Source organism: Magnolia sinica, chromosome 11, assembly GCF_029962835.1.
Source record: "Magnolia sinica isolate HGM2019 chromosome 11, MsV1, whole genome shotgun sequence".
Lineage (NCBI taxonomy): Eukaryota > Viridiplantae > Streptophyta > Magnoliopsida > Magnoliales > Magnoliaceae > Magnolia > Magnolia sinica.
Window position 1 is genome coordinate 12,741,093 of NC_080583.1, and position 19,249 is coordinate 12,760,341.

Consider the following 19,249-nt stretch of genomic DNA (forward strand, 5'->3'; position numbering starts at 1 on the left):
ATGTTGAGCTCCACCGAGTGGTTACCGAGTTACTACAGAAGGGTTTGATTTGGGAAAGCCTACCGTCCTGTGCTATTCTTGCATTATTGACTCCTAAGAAAGATGAATGTTGGAGGATGTGTGTGGACAGTTGTGTGATTAGCTAGATTACTATCAACTATTACTAGTTTCCTATTCCATGATTGGATGATATGTTGGATATATTGTATGGAACAAAGATCTTTTTGAAGATCAACTAAGGAGTGGATATCATCAGATTCGTATTTGGCGATGAGACGAGTGGAAGATCGCGTTTAGGACTTGAGATAGGTTGTTTGACTGCATTATGATGCCTTTGGCCTTTCAAATGTGTCGATTACTGATGTTGGACAGATGCATGAACTCAAATATTGGTGAGATCAAACAACAAAATTAACTTATTAAAAAAAACCACAAAACTTGCTATCATCATCACAAATATCAAAATCCCACGAGAAGATCATGCATAATTCTAGCCTAGGTTAACAAGCATAATCTTACAGGGCCATTAAATAAGAGAAACTAGGATCTAATGGATGTAGGGACATCCAAGTAACATAGGGTAAAACCTATTTTAAAGGAGAAGGCCTAATACTAACTAGGGTGAAATTAGGGTTTTGGGAAAATTGGGGAAAACTTGGAATTAGGGTTAATGGGGTAAATTAGGTAGAAGGGTTAAAGGGTTTAGGTAATAGGACAAGGGAATTAGGATTTTGGATGGAAGGATTATAAGGATTTGGGCTTAATCGAAGGATGTGTAGAATTAGGGTTTGGTATTTTGGGAAAATAGGAAAATGAGGGATTTATAGGTTTTAGGTCAGGGTTTGGAAAAGGTGGAGTAGGGTTTTGATGTAAGGGTAAGGGAAAACCAATGGGACAAGAGGGTGGCCATACGGCCAACCCTATGGATTCACACGCGTGGCCATATAGTCACATGTGCGGGCTAGGTTGTGAGGGTTTGGGTCTTTAGCGTTTGGTTCATTGATAAGTGTGGAAGGATGAAGGATTGGAAGAATGGGTAAGGTTTGGGATGGAGAAAATTGAAGAACTTGAAGAATACCTCGATGGTTGATGAAAGGATGATAATGAGAGTGATAGATAGATACCTTGCACCTCCGTTGATGAAGATTAGCTTCGCGCCAATCTTTCTTTCAAATCACATGGAAGTCAAACTTGAAGAATACCTCGATGGTTGATGAAAGGATGATAATGAGAGTGATAGATAGATACCTTGCACCTTCGTTGATGAAGATTAGCTTCGCGCCAATCTTTCTTTCAAATCACATGGAAGTCACATTCAAATCACATGAATATGGAAGAAGAAGAAGCAATGAGCTTTTTTTTTTTTCCCCTTAAAAAACCTGACGAAGAGAGGTCACAACCGTCACATGCTCACCCCTCTCTTATAGCTTCAATAAATTTTAAAAAAATTACAAATTCAACCCCGTCTTATGAAATTTGATGAAAATTACCCTAGTCTAAAGACAAATCAACTAAATCACTCATAATATGTCCAAACATAAAGTAATCATAAACTTAATCCTAAAAGATGATAAAATCTAAAAACTGATGAAGATGATCCACTGTCAATGGCCCGACATGTGATCCATGCGATCCAACGACCTGATTATCATGTCCTTCGAATCCGACGGTCCAACCCATTCCCTAAAGCAGCCCATGTGCATCTTCCCAGTGTGGGGTCTTCCAGATGTTTGCACATGCACACGGGGTCTTCAATCTGATCATGGGTACTTGCCTAGCCATAGAGGAAACAGTGCGGCCTGCCTCCTCCTCTGATACGTACACAAAGATGTGAAGTGATGTCCTCATCAATTACTTACATGAAGCTGATGACAAAGGTACTTTGCCCCTTCATGGGTAAGTTTTAAGTTGTTTATTTTCATCATATTTTTGTTTTTAGTCTTGATTCATTTGCTCAACTTGACCACTTGAGGCAAATATTTGATATACTACGGAGGGAGTGCTATATATTAACTTGAAAAATTATTCATTGCTTCTCGATAGTGTTGTGTTTTTGGGGTATATTATGTTTGCAAAAGGGATCAAGGTTGACCAGGAGAAAATCAAGGTCATTGCGGAGTGGCCCACCCCATGAACCCTTTCGTAGGCCCGTTCTTTCCATGGCTTGGCCACATTTTAGTTGGAGATTTATTTGGAATTTCAGTATAATTTTGCACCTGTCACTGATTGCATGTGGGGAGGTAACTTCGAACGGACTATAACGGCGGACTGAAGCTTTAGTACCATGAGAAAGAAGATGATAGAGGTTTCAATTCTTGCACTTTTGGACTTCAATAAAGTCATTGAAGTGGAAAGTGATGCTTCAATTGTTGGCATTGGTGCGGAACTGAGTCAAGAAGGAAAGTCCATCGTTTTCTTTAGCGAATAGCTTAGTGATGCACAAAAGAATTACTCCACATAGGATCAATGGCCCAGTCATTGGAGGCATTACTGATTCATTGGAAATTCATTCTATACTCGGACCATGAAGCGTTGGGATATCTCAAGTCTCAAAAGAAGTTGCATACTCATCATGCGAAGCAGATGGCTTTTCTACAAGAATATACTTTTATTTTGTGTCACAAAATTGGAAGTAAGAACAAAGGGGCAAACGCTTTGAGTAGGATGGTGGTTTTATTAGGTACACTTGCCGAGTTGCCGTGGAGGTCGTGGAATTTGAAGCACTAAAAGAATAATATAAGACCCCATTTTTGGCAATGTGCTCGACAGATGTGCGGATGGCCAAGATCCAAAGTGTGAATTCATCTCACATGATGTATATTTATTCAAGGGTTATTGCTTATGAATTCTTGACGGATTGTTGTGGGAGATCTTATCTGATCCACGTGGAGGACTAGGTGGACGCTTTGAAAGAGATAATTGACCATAGTGGAGGGAAAATGCTATTGGCCTTGTATGCGAGTGACCTTGAGTGGTTTGTTGCATGATGTTGCTGATGCCAAGTCTCTAAGGGTCATATGTAGAACACTGGCATTTTACGTTGCTTCTCATTCAAATTACATCATGAGTGGACATTTTTATGAACTTCATTTGGTCTTCTTAAGACTCGAAGGGGAATTCCATGTAAAAGGATGATGATGGATGTTTGCATATTGCCAACGTATTTTTCACGGAGATTGTGCTTCATGGGGTATCGAAAACATTAACTTAGGACCGTGATCAAGGTGTCCCGTATCGGTATCGGTTGGCGTAACAGTGACCTCCAAAACCGATACGGATATGGGGGCGTAACGGTGATACGGGGGCGTAACGGCTCGTAACGGCGCAAAATTTTTTTTTTGCCAAAAAAATATGAAAAAATATGGATTAAATCCGGAATATTCTAAGCATTCCAAATATGCATTCATTTATAAATTGGAACATGTTTATGGTGGTGTAACGGTCCACTCTTTAGTGAGAAGTTGTATCGGACTGTCTGATGAATTTATGAACCAGATAACCTGAATTTGACTACAAAATTCATATATTTAATTTTCTAACTATCTACTATCAATGATAGATATATTAGAATGAATGTAATATGAAAATATCTTACATTTAGGTGTTTGCAATTATTTTTGAGGGCCAAAATTCATGCGTAAATAGAAAAAAATATAAAATGGCACCCCAAATATGTAAAATGCACATTAACATGTTCTACTATGATTAACACATCATATGGCATCATTAAAACAGCAAAAGAATCATTAAAAAATGATTTTTCGAATTTTCAAAAAAAGGGCCGAAATAAATGCGTAAATAGAAAAAAAACAAAAATATATATAAAATGGCACCCCAAATATGTAAAATGCACATTAACATGTTCTACTATGATTAACCCATCATATGGCATCATTAAAACAGCAAAATAATTGTTAAAAAATGATTTTTCGAATTTTCAAAAAAATGGCTGAAATAAATGCGTAAATAGAAAAAATATAAAAAAATATAAAATGGCACCCCAAATCTGTAAAATGCATATTAACATGTTCTACTATGATTAACACATCATATGGCATCATTAAAACAGCAAAAGAATCATTAAAAATGATTTTTCGAATTTTCAAAAAAAGGGCCAAAATAAATGCGTAAATAGAAAAAATATAAAAATATATAAAATGGAACCCCAAATCTGTAAAATGCACATTAACATGTTCTACTATGATTAACACATCATATGACATCATTAAAACAGCAAAAGAATCATTTAAAAATGGTTTTTCGAATTTTCAAAAAAAGGGCCAAAATAAATGCGTAAATAGAAAAAAATATTAAAAAAATATAAAATGGCACCCCAAATCTGTAAAATGCACATTAACATGTTCTACTATGATTAATACATCAAATGGCATGATTAAAACAGCAAAACAATCATTAAAAACTGATTTTTCGAATTTTAAAAAAAGGGGCCAAAATTCATGCGTAAATAGAAAAAAATATTAAAAAATTATTAAATGGCACCCCAAATCTGTAAAATGCACATTAACATGTTCTACTATGATTAACACATCATATGACATGATTAAAACAGCAAAATATATTAAAAAAAGTATAAATACCTATTTTTGACGAATTTCTGAAAAATGGCCCACCGAGCTTTGATTCAAAAAAATCTATAATATAATGTGTTTTTCTATCAAATACCTAGCTAAGGTTGGTCGAAATTAGTAGTAGAAGGACTTAGAAACAATTTGGAAGTAAGAGGTTTCAAAAAAACGGCAAAAACAGAGCTAAAAAAAAAGTTACCGTTTCGGGCCCGTTACGCCCCGTAACGGCCCGTTACGCCCGTATCGGTCCCGTATCGGCCGATACGGGTACAAAAAATCGAATCGGCCGTTTCGGCCCCGAAACGGGTAACGGTTTGTACCGTTACCGTTACGTATCGGCCGATACGGCCGATACGTAACCGATTTGGCATTCCATGACCGTGATTTGAAGTTTTTGGGGCACTTCTGGTACACTATATGGAAGTGGTTGGGAACTAAGCTTCAGTTCCCTTGTTCATATCATCTTCGAACAGATGGCTGATGGGGACATCTTGCGCACACGCGCACGCATGCCGCCCCACCTACGCACGTACGCACAGAGTAGGAGGGCCCCACCATCGATCTGGCTCGATGACGACGTCCAGGGAGGGTCTCCTACCTAGAAGACGAAGTTTGGTTCAAAAGATTGGGCCCGATAGTCAAGAAAAGCCCATCATGGGATCTCATGATCGTGGCTCACTCGTCGGATTGATTTCATATTTTAGGTTTTGTTTATTGTTATTATTTAGAACATTGTGAACGCTTTAGATTTTTCTGTTTGGTTTTTATTTTAGTTTACTTCATCGCCAAGTAATAGGTTGCGCACATGGTGCAAGTTTTGGGGTATAAGATTTTTCCTATAAATAAGCACCCCTTGTAGTTCTTTTGATTCATTGAAGTTAATAAAAAAATTCCTGCTTTATTTTTCTGCTCTCTTCGTGAGTTGTGGAAGAATTCAAAAGTGGGTGCGAAGCTCTCCCTTTTCGAAGGGCTAACTACTGTGGTGCGAAGCCACATCGATCCCGATTCACCCCTATCCTCCATCATCTTTTTTTTCATCTTTCCCCACCATTCGTACTTCGAATTCGTCCTTTTGTTGCATCAGATTTCTTCATTATAGCAGGTTTCCAGATTTCGGCCCGCAGGCGAGCTGAAACTTCGGCGGAGCACCACGCACAAACCGTACATCGGATCGAGCTGAGATTTGGGGGTTTTGGAGACCATCCCTGGCCGACCAGGGCCAAGGTGGCCTTTTTCTGAATAGTGGACCCCACACACGTGCGGCCAGGATCACACGCACGTTCGTCTGGCCATTGTTGTTGTTCACACGCGGGATCGTCTTTTGGCTCAGGTTTTTATCCTCTTTTATCCTCTCATAGCCGTTTTTCATGAATCCTAGCCCTAGATTACGTTTTTCCTAAGTTATTTGCCAATTTTCTTACCCTAGGGTTCCCCGAATTGGAATTTCTGAATCCATTGGATTATGGACTGATTACTATGCATGCGTGGATGATTATTTCTGAGTATCGTTTGGTTCATAATTTTTATTAATCCAGCCCTATCATGTGTAGGCCTGGACCCGCATAGATTCCCCTTAATTGAATGTTTGGACTTTCATGTGGGATATGGAATTTGTGTAATTGTTTTTGAACTAACGTGATCTTAAGCCTAAAATCTCGCATATCATATTTAATTTTCATGTCCTGCATCAATGGCCAAACTGAGGTAGTAAATAGACGGTTTGGTAATGTCTTGAGGAGCATCGTAGGCAATAATGTATCTCAGTGGGACTTGGCTGTACCCTAGGCTGAATTTGCCTACAACAGCTTAGTAAACTATACACCGGAAAATTTCCAATTTGAGATCGTAAATGGTAGAAGTCCACATCATGTATTCGACTTGGTAGTATTACGAGTACAAGATCAAGTGAGCGAATATGCCGATACTTTAGCCAAGCACATCCAAGACTTGCAAACTCAGATGAAGAAGAAGCTTGAAAGAACAATATTAGGCATTGAGAAGTTGCGAATGAACATTGGTGGGAGAAGATATATTAAGAAGATGACTTGGTTATAATTTATCTCTAGAAAGAAGGCTTCCAAGGGGACTGTGCTGAGTTAAAAGGAAGTAGGCATTCCGCATTTTCTGAGTTGAGTTTTCTTGAGTATTGTAAGGAAAAAAGTTTGAATATCAATCGAGTTGTTTCTCCCTTTCTACTTAAATATTTCTTGTGAGTGCATATGCGTTCATTTCTTTGTGATTCAGATCTCAAGATTGTATCCAATGTTCGAAATATCGGTACCGCGTTATGTATTACTGGGTTATAGATACGTATCAGTTATCACATGGAATATATAATCGGGTAATTTATCGCACTTTATGGGAAACATGGGGAAGCATTGGGAAAATGATTGACTTTTTCAATGAAACTTAAGGGATTGTTAAAAAAAGACCTTAATATACACTTTTAAATCATAACATCTCAAAAAAGAAGTGCACGCAATAGGTTTCCTTTTTATAGAGTCCTAAGCTATACATTGTTTGACTGAACTAATGCAACTATATTCAAATTGAAAATTTCCAAATTTCAATTTTCCCCAATTTTCCCAAATTGAGCCACCTACACTCGAATTTCGAAATTAGAATATATGCGATGATCATTTCATCAAACACTCCTAAATACTTCGAAATTTATCTCAATTGACAACTAGTTGAAGGAAAATTTTGAAATAAAAATTAATAATTTAATAAAAATTTATTAATTTTTAATTAAAAAATAATTTTTATTTTCTGAAAATTGACAAAAACCCATTAAATCAACAGCTCAGCCCTCATACATCTTTGTTATCATATTTGGAGTGCAACATTGCAAGCAATTTAGGAGAAATTTCGATTTTTCCCCAAATCGGGCCACCTACATTCGAATTTCGAAATTAAAGTGTATGTGATGATCATTTCATCAAACACTCCTATATACTTCAAAATTAGTCTCAATTGATAGTTGGTTGAAGGGAAATTTCGAAATAAATAATATTTTAATAAATTTTTTAAAAAAAATATTTTTTCCTGAAATCTGGAAAAAGAAGAAGTTAACAAATCAGTAGTTCATGCCTCATACCTGTTTGATTTCATGTTTGGAGTGCAACATTGCATGTAATTTGGGCGAAATTCGGAAAAAATTGAAATTTCTCCAAAATTTCCCAAATCGGGCCACCTACACTCAAATCTTGAAATCGAAGGTTGAAATCCTTGATTTTCCATGCAAAGCATGAAGAATCAAGAATGTTTTATGATTTCACTCTCATTTTACATGTTTTAAACAAAAATAAATGTAGCGAAATGAAAAATATCTTACTGATTGAAAATGGCCCCAAATCCGAGAAGATGATTCCGGTTTGAAATTATCCTTTTTCTCCCACATCGTTGCAAAAGATGGACTGGAATCCACCCACAACTAAGTTAGAAGGAAAAAAATTGAGGGGAAAATGGAAAAATTTGGGTTTTGGAGATTTTATTTTATAAAAAAAACATGGAGGTTCCTGGTCGATATCGACGATGTCGGGTATAAAAGCAAAGTAAAAATTCATGATACAGTGCGATATCGTGCGATACGGAGGAATCAAGCAGTTTTTATGTTATTCCGGGAGGGTTTCGTGCCGCTGACCTGTGGTATCGATAATATCGGCCGATATTATTGATATTGCAAACACCAAATTCTTATTGACTCGATAACCGGGTCGCACCACCAAGTGAACCATGCAACAAGGAGCAGTATTAATTATTTTTCTGTGAGAGCATTGGAGTATTTCTCAGTATTAACAATCGAACTGTTTACTGGCTTCACCTTTTCGTCTTTGGGCAGTTTTAATATTTATCAGCAAATTTTCACATTAATTGCTTTAATGATCGAATAGATGACATGTCTTTTTCGTGATTCAGAAATGATTGACACATTAACTTGAATGCACATGTTTGTTTGATTTTATTGATGACCAAACTTATAGTTTGACTTTGACAGGACAAATTGGATGCAGTTTTTGTAAATACAATCCTTTCTGGGATTCAACAGCGCAATTTGGAGGCAAGTCGTGTGTTCTCAACTTTGCTTCTGTTTTTCCAGCAAAGTGTTTGAAGTTAAAGCTTTAAAATCTATTGTATTGGATCTCTCTTTTGAAGAAAGCTGATCATGCTTACTCTTATATTCCAACTCCAAACGGCAGCGAGCTTGGGGCATGCCAGTTTTGGATCGTGTGGGTCTTATAATTGAGATATTCAATGCTCATGCCCAAACAAAGGAAGCGAAACTGCAGGTTTTATATCTAAGCATTCCATTTAGATGATATTACTGTTTTTTATTTTATTTTTTATGTTGTAGTGTTTTCTTTGGGTCTGATTTTTATCAGATTGTGGACCGACGTTATACCTTATTATTATTTTTGTATGTTTTTAATTTCTGCAATGTGCCTTTTTGTAATTTTCTGTGGTTCCCTTTCATTTTAACAGTCGGAGTTGGCTGCTCTAATGTACAAGAGGACTAGACTTGTTCGTCTGCGTGGCCCTGATGGAAGTCTTACATTCGGAGCAGCTGGAGAGGCTGAGGTTGTCAGTGCTCGAGGGTGAGTCTGTCATGGCTATTTACGGTTTGTTTTGTGCTATACGTTCCGATGAGCTTGTAATAGATGGGGAGCAGGATGTCTGAGATAAGCCGTTAGCTGTCTTCTGGTCAAAAGGACTGATTCCGGAGAACGTTATGCAAATAATTGCATTGGGTTCAACACAAGCAAGCTCACTGTATAATGTGCTAGCTGCTGTGAGAAATGCATGCAAGACAAAATGGTGCAAAATATTCCAATTTCCAAGAACTTCAAATTTTATGGAGTCTGTGTCCAGTTCAATTATGGATGTTGGGAAGAAATTGGCAAGTACTGGTGCATCAATTTGGAAACTGAGAAATTAGAAAAGTAGTAAAGAAACCCGTTTCAGTACAAATCTTTTCTCGTGAAGAATCAAAAGAAAATACAGTTTTAGTACTGAGACATTTAGAAAAAGTAGGATATTCAGAAGCATAGTAAAACACATGTCCATATTCAGATTAAAAAAAAATAAGAACACATTTCTAGCTGGTGTGGTTAAAAGCAGTCCAGGCACAAGCATAAGCATTTTGACCCGCCTGTGAGGTCCCTTTGTGGGCACCTCAAAGAATTGGTATTTTGACACCCATTAAGAGTTGCCCGTTCTTCAAAACTTTGTAGATTTTTCATAAATCTCATTAGATCTTTTTCTTGATTTATTTCTTCTATTAGTGTTTTAAGCACTACATTGGACTTCTTAAATTTGAATTTCCATTTGTGCCATACAAGATATAGAAGATAAATTGCGGACTTGATTTTGGGGATATTAAAAAGTTGGATTTTTAGGTTTTGGAGAAATAGGGATTTGGCCATTTGGGAAAAATTGTGATTCTCGGTTGGGGAGTTTTGGTAAGTTGGGGAAACTGGGAAATCTGGGGTTAGGATTTGGGGAAATTCAAAAATTAGGGTTAAAAATTGGGGGATTTAGGGCAAATTGGGGATATGGGGTCTTGACCTGAGGGCCTGTTTGGATAGTGGGAAAAGAAAAGAAAAGAAAATTGCAATAATCACCTAGTAATGATTTCTCAAGATTTTCAAGAGCACTATTGAAACATGTATTCCCATGTATTCTATTTTTGGGAATATTATTTGAATATCAAGTGAAAAACTCATAACACTCACATTTTTCACCTCGTCTCTTGTGCACGAGATTTGACCATTGTGTTTTGGATAATGATTGATTTTGAAATCCCTCATTTTGTTATCCAAACATGGTGAAATGTCCCATCATGGGAAAAGTCATCCATTTTCTTTTCTTTTACCACCATCCAAACAAGCCATAAGAGAAATTGGGATTTTATGAAATTAGGGTTTTAGGTTTAGGAAATTGAGGTGATTTGAAATTCTAGTATTTTATAGATGCAAGTCTTTGGAAGTGTTGTAACTATCACTCTATCAAAGATATATAATAGCTTTATTGTCAACTTCATTTCATTGTGTTAAAATTAGTTTTAGAATTAAAACTGTTGGAAACATCAAAATGTATCTATATGTAATATGATATGATTTTTTTTTTTTTTCCAAAAATTGCGCTTGGGATCTCCAAGTGTGGGCCTAGACGCACTTAGGTGTTCTAGGCATTCAATGGGGCAATTAAGCCTAGTGTTTTAAATATCGACGATATCAGTCGATATATTTCACGATATATCTTGTATCCCACCTGTGCGATACGAAACGCATAGGTAGTGCCGATATATCCCACCTATTTGATCCAGTGAGCATTTTCGAATTTTGATCCATGTTTGCTGTAAATCACGTTAAACCAGTGTCAAATGGTTACATATATATGATTCTTCATGTTTTCCATGAAAAAGTATGGAGAAGAATCATGGATTTGGAACTTCGATTTCAAGATTTAGGGGAGATGGGTCAAGCTGCGGAAAATTGAGAAAAAACAAAATTTTCTCAATTTCTTGTAAATCAGTTGCAATCCTTTATATCCAAACACAAAATTAAACATGTATGTAACCTGATCTAATGATTCTTCTTTTGCTTTTGAACGTATTGCTTGTGTTTTCATACATGTCTTCTTACATTTATAAATTATATGAATAGACTTTGCATATACTTGCATTAGTTCAGTTGGAAAGCGCATATGTTAGGACTCCATTCAAAGGAAACCCCTATTATGTGCTTTTTTTTTTTGTAATGTTTTGATTTCTAACTGTGTATTGATGTCCTTTTCAACAATCCCTGAAGTTTCATTGAAAAATTCAATCAATTTTCCAATGTTCCCATGTTTCCCAACAACAACAATACATTACGTGATACAACCGATATATCCCTTGTGATAACCGATATGTATCCGTATCCCAAGGGTGCGATACATTACACGATAACGATATTTTAAACATTGATTAAGCCTAGGGTGCCCTAAGGCTTTCATCTACACTATTTCTAGCATTGAATCTCTATTTAGTCTCTTGTAGATGGTTCTTGTTTGTGGTTTTGATGAGGAACCCAATCTCTGGGGTGTTTCATTTAGCTTTTGAGAATTTTTCTTGCAAATAAGGACATATCGCTTGAAGATGTATTTGTGTTGATATTTATTGTTAGATTTGTTGATGTTGTATCTATGCCCAAGTTGTTTGAAGTCGATGCTCTCTCAGACTTGTATTAGAAGTGCATCTGTATCTTTTGTGCTGCCTATGGGTGGATTATTTTTTGCATTGCTTTGTAAATGCTTTATACTTGCAAAAATGAGAGAGAGGAAGAGTAGGGACCTAAATCATGTTACATAGATTAAGAGCGATGACCAGAGGTACTATTCAAGGAAAATGAGATCAATGAAAGGTGGAGAAGCTATTTCAGAACTTGTTAAATGATGATCACTCTGAGAGCATGGGGATATAAGTAACTATAAACTCAAATGATGTCGGAGTCCATATATACTTTCTTAGGATTAGGATGTCTAAAATGAAAGAAGCTTTGAGAAAGATGAAATTAGGAAAGGCCTTTGGACTTTGGACTTTGGACTTGATGGTATATCAATAGAGGTTTGGAAGTGTATGGAAGATATTGGGTTATTTTGGTCGACAAAGTTGTTCAATGAGATTATAGGATTGAAGAAAATGTCAAACGAATGGAGTAAAAGTACCATTGTACCTATTTATAAGAATAAAGGAGACATACAGAGCTATGCTAACTTTTGTGGGATTAAACTAATGAGCCATACTATGAAACTTTGGGAAAGAGTGCTTAAGCAGACTAAGGCATGAGAAGTATCAAGTATGTATTATAAAATCAGTTTGATTTCATGTCAGGGAGGTCTACCATTGAAGCTATTTTTTGACTTGGACAATTCATGAAGAAATATAGGGAGAGGAGGAAGGATTTCCACATGGTCTTTATTGACTTAGAGAAAGCTTATAATAGGACCCCTAGAGACTTAATCTGGTGGGTGTTGAGAAAGAAAAGAGTTTTGAGAGGATATATTAACATGATAGAGGATATGCATGAGGGAGCGGTAACAAATGTGAAGACCACTAGTGGTAAGAGACTCAATTACCTTACAATAAGGCCCCTAAAGAGTTAATACGGTGGGTGCTGAGAAAGAAAGGAGTTTCAAGAGGATATATTAACATGATTGAGGATATGCATGAGGGAGCAGTAACAAATGTGAAGACCACTAGTGGTGAGAGAAGTTAGTTCCCAATTACTGTTGGCTTGCACTAGGGGTTGGCATTGAGCTTATAACTTTTCACATTGGCTATGGATAAGTTAACAAGGCATTTTAGGAAGAGATCCCATGGTGTATGTTGTTTATAGATTACATAGTTTTGATTGACAAGAGGAAAGAGGGCGTAAAAACAAAACTAGATTTATGGAGGGGTGCTTTTGAATCTAAATGATTTAAAATTAGTTGGACTAAAACACAGTATATGGAGCGCAATTTTATACACAACAGGAGTGAAAATGAAAAATTAGTAAAGATTGCTGACCGAGAAGTTTCCCAAAATGACCACTTTCGGTATCTTGGGTCGATAATCATGGGAGTGGAGAGATTGAGAAGGATCTTACCCATAGACATCAAGCGGGGTAGAAGAAATGGAGATGTGCTTTTGGAGTTTTATGTGTTTGTTGTGTACCACTCAAATTGAAGTGGAAATCTTATAGCATGGATATAAGACCAACCATGCTTTATGGGACAAAATGTTGGCCAATTAAGGAACAACATGTTCATAGGATGAGTATGGCTGAAATGAGGGTGTTGAGATGGATGAGTGGCAAGGGAAGGAAGGATAGAACTAGAAATAAATGCATTCGAGGGAATATAGGAGTAGCACCAATAGGTAATAAGATGAGGAAAAGTAAACTACCATGAACCTTCTAAAGTCAAGATCTACCAAACCATACCTTTCATTTACCACATGGTTGTACAGATAGTACAAATGCTGATGTTAGTCGTACGGTAGCTGAAGTTAGCATTCTGGTGTTGCTAAGAACAAAACAGCCCCAAGAATCTTGGCTCTGATACCAAGTAGAAGTGGATTCAAGGAGAAATCTGTAGAAAAAGGTGAGAGAGAGAGAGAGAGAGAGAGAGAGAGAGAGAGAGAGAGAGAGAGAGAGAGAGAGAGAGAGAGAGGCTACGGCAACTTGTTGTGTCTTACACCACACAACTCTCATAACATTAGAATAAAAGCACAAATGGTGCTCCACCTGAGTGTACAAGGAATACACACACACACACAAAATACAAAATGTACATATATTCTCAATAGTACTCAGTAGACTTAGATGGTTTGGTCATGTGCAACAGAGAACGAGAATTGCACCGATTAGATGGAATGAGTTGGACCAAGTTGAAGTCTATAAAAGGGCAAGGGGAAGGCCTAAAAGGACGTGGATGGAAGTAGTAAGAAAAGACTTTGACCTATGGTCTAACTGAAGTTATGGCCCTTGACAGAGGAGTGGATTGGTGGAAAAGGATTCATATAGCCGATCCCAATTAGTTGTGATAAAGCTTAAATGATGATGATGATGATGATTTTGTAAGTTATTGAACAAATTTTTTTCTTAGTCTCACAATCTCTGGTAGTGGCAATTTTCATTCACTCGCCATGCTCTAGTGAAAAAAATTCTCTTTCTTTCTCTAATCATCTCTTTTTTCATTTGAAGTTTTTTACTTCATTATGTTGGACACCATTAATTTCATAAACTGATATGCATACATGTGCAATTGTATTTTTTGCTCTACATTATATGTGTTGATGTCAAAAAGGATTGATTGTTGAAAGAAATTTTGATTTGGTTGATTTATCTTTTCAGGAGAGGAAGCGGGGGGCGTGGTTTTATTAGTGGTGCTGGAGAAACTGAACTCCAGCTTCAACGTCGGAGGTCGGACCACACTTCTATTTCAGCAATTTACTATACAAACTTCATCTTGTTATTCAATTTGCTGTACTCAATGTTGTTATTGTACGAATAGGATTGACTATTTAGGAAAGCTAAATGCGACTTTCATGGAGTTCCACAAAGTGACACTGTAACATCTTCACCATACACATCTCACTTGTGCACTTTGATCAGGACTTGGCTTTCTGTGGCCTGGGCCATCATGTGGATGGGCCGTTGCACCACAAAATCTCACATACACATCTCTCTTGTGCACTGTGATCAGGACTTTATTTTTTGTGTGGCTTGGGCCAGCATATGAGTAATACAATGATGTGGCCTTCATGGAGTTCCAAAAAGTGGCACCGAAACATCTTCACCATAGTCATCTTACCTGTGCATTGTGATCAAAACTTGGTTTCCTGTGGCTTGGGCCATCATGTGGATGTCCCTAGCACAATTAATGGAGATTGGACTATATGACTGTCTGATTGGTGATGCAAATGGATGGTTAATACAAAAGTTGGGCAAACATTGGGGAGGGGTCCACATTCAACAAGCAAAACTCACAAGGATCAGATGGTTGAACCTGTCCAATTGTCACGATCTTTGGGCTATGGCCCATCCATGTCATGGCTTACCTGATCAGTGGTCCCAATCACCACACTAGCTTGCCACCATTACACTGGGGACTGCACTGAATAGAACTTTCCTGCAGTGTGCTTCATAATAGCATTCTTGTTGTTGTATGCACCTTGGAAGCTGTTTGTATGCTGCAACGAAAAGCCTCATTTCTGTCCTTTCTTCCAGATTTCTCATCCATATCATCATTTCTGTCACTCCTACATCAACAAAGTTTTCCATTCGCATTTTTGTTCGCATGTCATCCCATCAAATAAGAAATAGGAGTGTGTTGCAATTTAAATTCTTTAGCAACAAGTTCTAAAATGTGAATATCTTGGTAAATTTGCCTGTAAGGAGGTAATAATTTTCCCTCGTTCATCTACCTTCATATGGCAATATTTTTGCCTCATTCAGCTACCTTCACACTATCTGTATTTTTCATACAACAACACTCTAAGCTAGCTACTTTAGAAGGAAGACAAATTGTAGGGTTCTGAGCCTGAGGCTCAGGTCCATACATGTTGATGGGGACATCATGCGCACACGCACGCCCCCTTATGTATGTACGCAAGGAGGAGGAGGGCCCCACCATCGATCTGGATTGATGACGACGTCCAGGGAGGGCCTTCTAGTTAGAGGATTGCGTTTTGGTTCCTTGGAGTGGACCCAATTGTCATGTGAATCCCACCATGGGTTCTAATGATCGTGGCCCACTATTCTAAACGATCTAGTACTTTGAGTTTTCGTTATTATTGTTTTTAGGAACATCATGGATGATTTAGATTGCTTTGATTAGTTGTTATTTGTGGTTATTTTGTTTCTAAAGGTATAAGATTTTATTATAAATAGGCACCCCTCGTTGTCTTTTTTTTTTTTTTTTTTCATTGAAGATGATTAATAAAATTCTGCGTTTTCCTGCTTCTTTAGTTCTCTAAGTTGTGGAAACCTAATTGGGTGCGAAACCCTCCCTTCTTCGAAGGGCTAACAACCGTGGTGCAAAGCCACACCCATCCCAAATTGTCCCCATCTTCTACCCTCCATATTCCTCATCTCCTACAGCCATCCCCTCATCAAATCCACCCACGTTTGTAGCTAATCTTTCCCCCACAGCAGATTTCCAGAATCTGGTCCTGCAGGAGGGCTGAAACTTCGGTGGAGTATCGTGTTCAAATCAATCATCCATTTGGCCTGAAATTTGAAGGGAAGGTGGCCCATCTTTGGCAGATTCTAGATTCGTGGGCCCCACACACATGCGGGCCGCCATCCACGCATGTGTGTCAAGCCGGTTTGCTGTCCACACGCACGTGCTGATCACAAGTTCCCTCTCGTCTCTATTTCACTCCTCTTTCGTCTTGTTTCCATAACCCTAACCATAGATCATCTCAAATCCTCGAGTTATATTCCACTTTTGAAACTCTAGGTTTTCCCGAATTGAAACGTGAGAATCCCATGAATTGAGAAATAATCCTTTGCATGCGTGGATGAATCTACTATCCTTTGAGCATTGTTTGGTCTATAATTTTTAATTGATTCAGCCCTAACATGTGTAGGTTTGGACCCTCGTAGATTCCCCTCGTTGAATGCTTGACTTTATGTGGGATGTGGAATTATTGTAATTGTTTCTAAATTATTATGATCTAAAGCCTGAAATCTGTGGATTCCCCTTGTTGAATGCTTGACTTTATGTGGGATGTGGAATTATTGTGATTGTTTCTAAATTATTATGATCTAAAGCCTGAAATCTTGCACATCATATCTAATTTTCATGTCTTGCATCACATGTGTTGCCCATGATTTGGATCACCACCCTGATTATGTGATTGTGGGCCTCTTTCATGGATGTGGCTGCCCCAAAAACCTCTCACATTGTAAAGTGCCTGTTTTCTGTGGATTGTGGACCTTTGCCGTGTTTTCTTTCTCAACTGTCTATTTGTAGGTTGTAAGCCACAGGCTGAAGGGTTAGGATCTTAGAGTCTGGGAGATTCCTGTGCATTTTCTTATCTACTATGGGTTCCATGATATCAACGATAAGGATCACCGAATCATGGGCAGTCTACGTACAGCGCTCGTATCCCTCAGTAAACTATAGTTTCTCTCAGAAAGATTGGGCATGTCATAATTTTTATGTTCTCCTTGGTGCAATGTAAATAAAAATAAAAAGTAAAAATCATGGATATTGGCAGTTTCCTTAGCATGTTAATTTATAGAATGCAATAAGCAACTTGAGAAATAGCAGGGCATTGGTGGTTGTTGCTCTTTGTTACATTGGAGTTCTTGACTTGGTCATGGATATTTATATTAAACTACTCTAGATTATAACTTTCAAGGATTTTGGAGCGGAGGAACCATTTACTATCTCAAATTGAAGACGTCCGTCGAACTCGAGCTTTGCAACGTTATGCTCGCAGAAGGCGTGGTGGCTCACAAGGTCAAGGCCTAGCTACTGTTGCTGTTGTTGGGTATACAAATGCCGTATGTGTTTCTAAATTTACTTTAATTTGTGGCTTATCAAATTTTTTTTTTTTTTTTTTGTTTTTTCTTTTTCCTTCTAAATGTGCATGCAGATAATCATGTTTATCACTTTGAATGATAATTCTTCCTCTTTGAATCAGTTGCCAGTGGTTAGTCTATGATTGGCAAGTGGCAACTCCTATATCTTTTGCTTGCCAGTCCTTTTTTAAATCATTATCTTTTTCCATTCTTCTGCTAACATAATGGGAGGAATGCTGATTCCATAAGGATTTTTCCACACCAGCAATCATAGGGACACGTGGAAGACATGTACAAGATTAGTCCAGTCACCTGGTGACTGTGGGCCCCTATATATGGATTTCCAAGAATTGGACGAATAAGATGATCCAATTCTGTGGCCAACAGAATCGGTGCAACCGGGTCATTCCATGGGGCAACAGGTTTCTGGGATTCTTTGTTCGCTGAAGTTGTGGCCATGCTGTGTCTCAGAATTGCAGAGATGCTAAATGTCTGTCTCCTGTTGTGGAGGGTGACTCAGGAAATGCAATTGAGTGGGCTAGGGAGGGTCGTGGTCCATGGAGGTTGGCTAACATGCTAGAAGAAATTCATGAAATTGCTGCAAAAATGAATGCCATTTTTGCCCATGTCTGTTGATTTGCAAATGAAAGCCGGAGGACAGTTTGGCCAAAGAAAGATCATTCCAGGATTCTTTTTGGATCTCAGATGGGGGGTGGTTGATTGTTCGGGCTTGATGCTCCTGTTTTTTTTCTTTGGGTGTTTGAGTGGGCGGGCTGTTTTTTAGAGTCTTGTGTATTGTGCTGTTTTGGTGTTGCTTTTATTTCTTTTGGCTTTTCTTCTTTTTTAATAAAATTTACAATTATATAAAAAAAAATCAGATGATCCTAACTGCTTGTTTGGGGTAAATTGACCACCTCATTTCGGGCCATGTTCTGATAGGACCACCTCATTTATCTGATTTTTCGGCCATGGACTTACTTGTCCTTCTGTTCTTCCGGTTTGATTGCTGCTGTGCATTCGTTTCATGAGCCACAGACCTATAGAGAGGCAGCTAGTATTCCATGTTAGCAGCGGGCTATGCCCATCAGTAGCAGGGGGGAGCGTCGAGCCATTGCAGAGGACTGGCACCTGGAATCATAGTCCCTCTTCCTAATGGTTCTGGCATAGTCTGAAATTCAGATGGAGTCTCATTTAGTCACTCGCTTGGGTGTATAAGGTGCATGTGTTGGAACTAAGTGAGAGGTCTGGCACTTGTACACGTCTGCTATGTGTCGCCAATGGAACTTGCATCTAAAAACACACGGTATCAACATTCCTCAAAAATGGATTCTAAATCTGATCTTTTTGCCATCACTGCTGACTGCTCTACTTCTTAATGCTCACAATTGAAGCCATGTAGTCCTTGCCTAACCTATTATGTTTTGCTGCAGGGGAAATCTACTCTAGTCAGCGCTCTTTCAGATAGTGATCTATACAGTGATGATCGGTATCTATGAATATCCCCTATGTAGAGTTTCATGTTGAGTTCTAATACTATCGCTTGATCAGTTTGATTTATTTGTGAATACCTTCATGTGCTAAATTTCTATCTGTGAGTTCTAGAAT

At 37.9% G+C, this 19,249-nt stretch overlaps 1 protein-coding gene across 2 annotated transcripts in view; it reads left to right on the forward strand.

The window, feature by feature from the left end:
• The window catches only part of LOC131218833 (GTP-binding protein At3g49725, chloroplastic), a 34,187-nt gene that overhangs the window by 10,306 nt on the left and 4,632 nt on the right, over positions 1–19,249 (forward strand). For both annotated transcript variants that reach the window (XM_058213674.1, XM_058213673.1), the window contains exons 3-8: positions 8,584–8,650; positions 8,790–8,875; positions 9,069–9,181; positions 14,465–14,533; positions 17,482–17,626; positions 19,075–19,130. In XM_058213674.1, the coding sequence (XP_058069657.1) occupies positions 8,584–8,650; positions 8,790–8,875; positions 9,069–9,181; positions 14,465–14,533; positions 17,482–17,626; positions 19,075–19,130 (536 nt within the window). The remainder of the gene's footprint in view (positions 1–8,583; positions 8,651–8,789; positions 8,876–9,068; positions 9,182–14,464; positions 14,534–17,481; positions 17,627–19,074; positions 19,131–19,249) is intronic.